The following is a 2,518-nucleotide window of genomic DNA, read 5'->3' as shown; positions in this document are numbered from 1 at the left end:
ACCTGGAAAACTGAGCCCTCTGTTTGGCAAAGGGGAATGATTGCCATGGAACCGCCAGCAAAAGCATGAAGGAAAGTTTAAAGCTGGCTTTGATTTTTTTATCTCCAGTGAGAATTTGATTCTGTTTTGTGAATCAACATCAGAGCATGGAACATCTTCAGAAAAGGATTGTGTTTTTGTGGATTGCCAGCCTACCATACTCCAAAAACACACTCCACATTATTCTCCTCAGCTGGGAAACCTTCTCATACTCTCACAGGAGAGTGTAGCCAGGGAGCAGTTAGCCAGCTCTCTCAAGTAACAAGTGTTTTCCCCTGTATGAGCACTGGTGAGGCTGCACCTTGAGTGCTGTGTCCAGTTCTGGGCCCCTCAGTTTAGGAAGGACATTGAGAGGCTCAAATGTGTGCAGAGATGAGCAGCAAGGCTGGTGAAGGGTCTGAAACATAAATCCTATGGAGAATGGCTGAGAGAGATGTTTAACCTGGAGAAAAGAAGGCTCAGGGGATTCCTCATCACTGTACAACTCCCTGAAAGGTGGCTGTAGCCAGGTGGGGGTTGGCTTCTTTTCCCAGGTAACCACTGACACAACCTTAAGAGGAGGACCTTAAGCTGTGCCAGGGGAAGTTTAGGCTGGACACTAGGGAAAAAAATCTCTGGGCACTGGAATGAGCTACCCAGGGAGGTGTGGGAGTCACCACCCTGGAGGGGTTTAAAAAAATACTGGATGTGATGCTCAGTGCCATGGTCTGGGTTTCAAGGGGATGTTAGGTCATAGGTTGAACTTGATCATCTCAAAGGTCTTTTTCAACATAGTTAATTCTGTGGACAAGAGGAAACAGCCTCAAGCTATGCTGGGGGAGGTTCAGGTTTGGTATATGGAGAAGTTTCTTTCCTGAAAGGGTAGTCAGGCATTGGAACAGGCTGCCCAGGGAAATGGTGGAATGACCACTCCTGGAAGTGTTCAAAAGGCATGTGGCTGTGGCACCTGGGGGCACAGGTCAGAGGTGACCACGGTGGTGGTGGGTGAACAGCTGCACTTCATGATCTGAGAGCACTCTTCCAACCTCAGCCCTTTCACCACTTCTCTATGAACATGCTAAGCATGTTTAAAGTCTTGGCAGTTAGGTAAAAATCACTGTGTTTTATAACAATGCACAATGTCATTTTGATTATCATCACACCTTAGGCTCTACATCCAGCACGACACTTCCATTGTCCTTTCCAGCACTGTACAAATCAGACTTCACTGAACAAGCAAAGTAGCCAGCAGTACCAATAACAACACAGTAAAAAAACAATTCTGAGCAAACTAGAAAACACTAAAAATACGAGTTATTACCTTGGCTTCTGCAACTCTTTTCATTTCTACGTATTTAATATCCTGTGTCCTCATCAGTTTCATCTGCTCCGGGGTAATTTCATCCTTTGGCTGCTTTATTACATGGACTCCATCCTACAACCAGACAAACACAGCACTTATAGACAGCCCATCCCAACTGGAGAACACTGTAGGGCCTGCTAACAGCAGAACTTTGTCCTTTGTCCCTCATTTTCTTCAAAGCCTTCTACAGGAACCAAACCAATTTTAGTCATTTACCTATTAAGTCATAAATTTGAATCAAAACAAAGTAGAGGGAAAAAAATGTTATTTGGAGCAACAAAGCATAATCCTGCTTGAAGGCAGGGGAGGTTCTCACCTTGACCTCTGCACGTATCATTTTGAAGTAGAACTCATCGGGGTTCTTGTCCAGAGCTTTCTTCTGCAGCGCCCTGAGTGCATTTTGCTTCTTGTGGTAGTCACTGGGGAGGATAAAACCAACAATCGGGAGTTGTTCAGCAGCTTCTCCGTGTTCATCCCTGCCAAGTCTTTCCCAGGGAGGCTCAGAGCTCGGACACAGCCTGTCCCCATCCCTATCCCAGAATTCGGGCAGGACAAGGTCCTGCAAAAGCACAGCCATGGCAGGGCCGATAGTGTGGTATCACACCTGTTTAAAATCACTTTATAGTAAAATAATGTGTTTATTAGCAGCATATAACCCCAAAGAAGGCACAATTTTAAGTTACTCAAATCCACATTCCTACAATACTCTGGTACTATTCTAGGGAAAAGGACACCTGATATCATCCCAACTCAAAGGCATCAGGGACCTCACAAGGAGCAGAGCATTTTGGAGCCAGTGTCACAACCTGGGCAAGCAGGATGGGTTCTGTATTCCCCAGGGGGAACCCTCTGGACGGGGGGACACCCACCCAGCGCCGCCCGCCCCCGGCGGCCGCACTCACCGGGCACGGAGCCGGTAGTCCTTCTTCTTCTCCAGCAAGCCCAGCTTCGTCCGGGCGGCGGGCTACGGGAGAGACGGGGAGAGAGCGTGAGGGGGAGAGAGCGAGACGGGGAGCGTGAGGGAGAGAGAGCGCGGAGGGCTCGGCTAGGGGCCCGGCCCGGCCCGGCTCGGCTCGGCTCGGCTCACATACCTGGGCCCGCTCGCGGTGCGGGCGCTGCCGCGCCTTGGCGGCTTTC

The 2,518-nt window shown here is 49.2% G+C and overlaps 1 protein-coding gene across 1 annotated transcript in view; it reads right to left on the bottom strand.

Annotated features, from left to right (window-relative positions):
- UTP11 (UTP11 small subunit processome component) overlaps positions 1-2,512 on the bottom strand; it is a 5,417-nt gene extending 2,905 nt beyond the window's left edge. Inside the window, exons 1-4 of the mRNA XM_031063356.1 lie at positions 2,473-2,512; positions 2,284-2,345; positions 1,698-1,800; positions 1,340-1,453 (exon numbers count right to left, since the gene is read on the bottom strand). Of these exons, the coding sequence (XP_030919216.1) occupies positions 1,340-1,453; positions 1,698-1,718 (135 nt within the window). The 5' untranslated portion in view covers positions 1,719-1,800; positions 2,284-2,345; positions 2,473-2,512. The remainder of the gene's footprint in view (positions 1-1,339; positions 1,454-1,697; positions 1,801-2,283; positions 2,346-2,472) is intronic.
- Between the last annotated feature and the right edge of the window lie 6 nt (positions 2,513-2,518).

This window comes from Geospiza fortis, unplaced genomic scaffold (genome assembly GCF_000277835.1).
Source record: "Geospiza fortis unplaced genomic scaffold, GeoFor_1.0 scaffold115, whole genome shotgun sequence".
In the NCBI taxonomy this organism is placed as follows: Eukaryota; Metazoa; Chordata; class Aves; order Passeriformes; family Thraupidae; genus Geospiza; species Geospiza fortis.
Note: the sequence above shows the minus strand (reverse complement) of the source record. Positions and strands in the feature narration are given on the sequence as shown.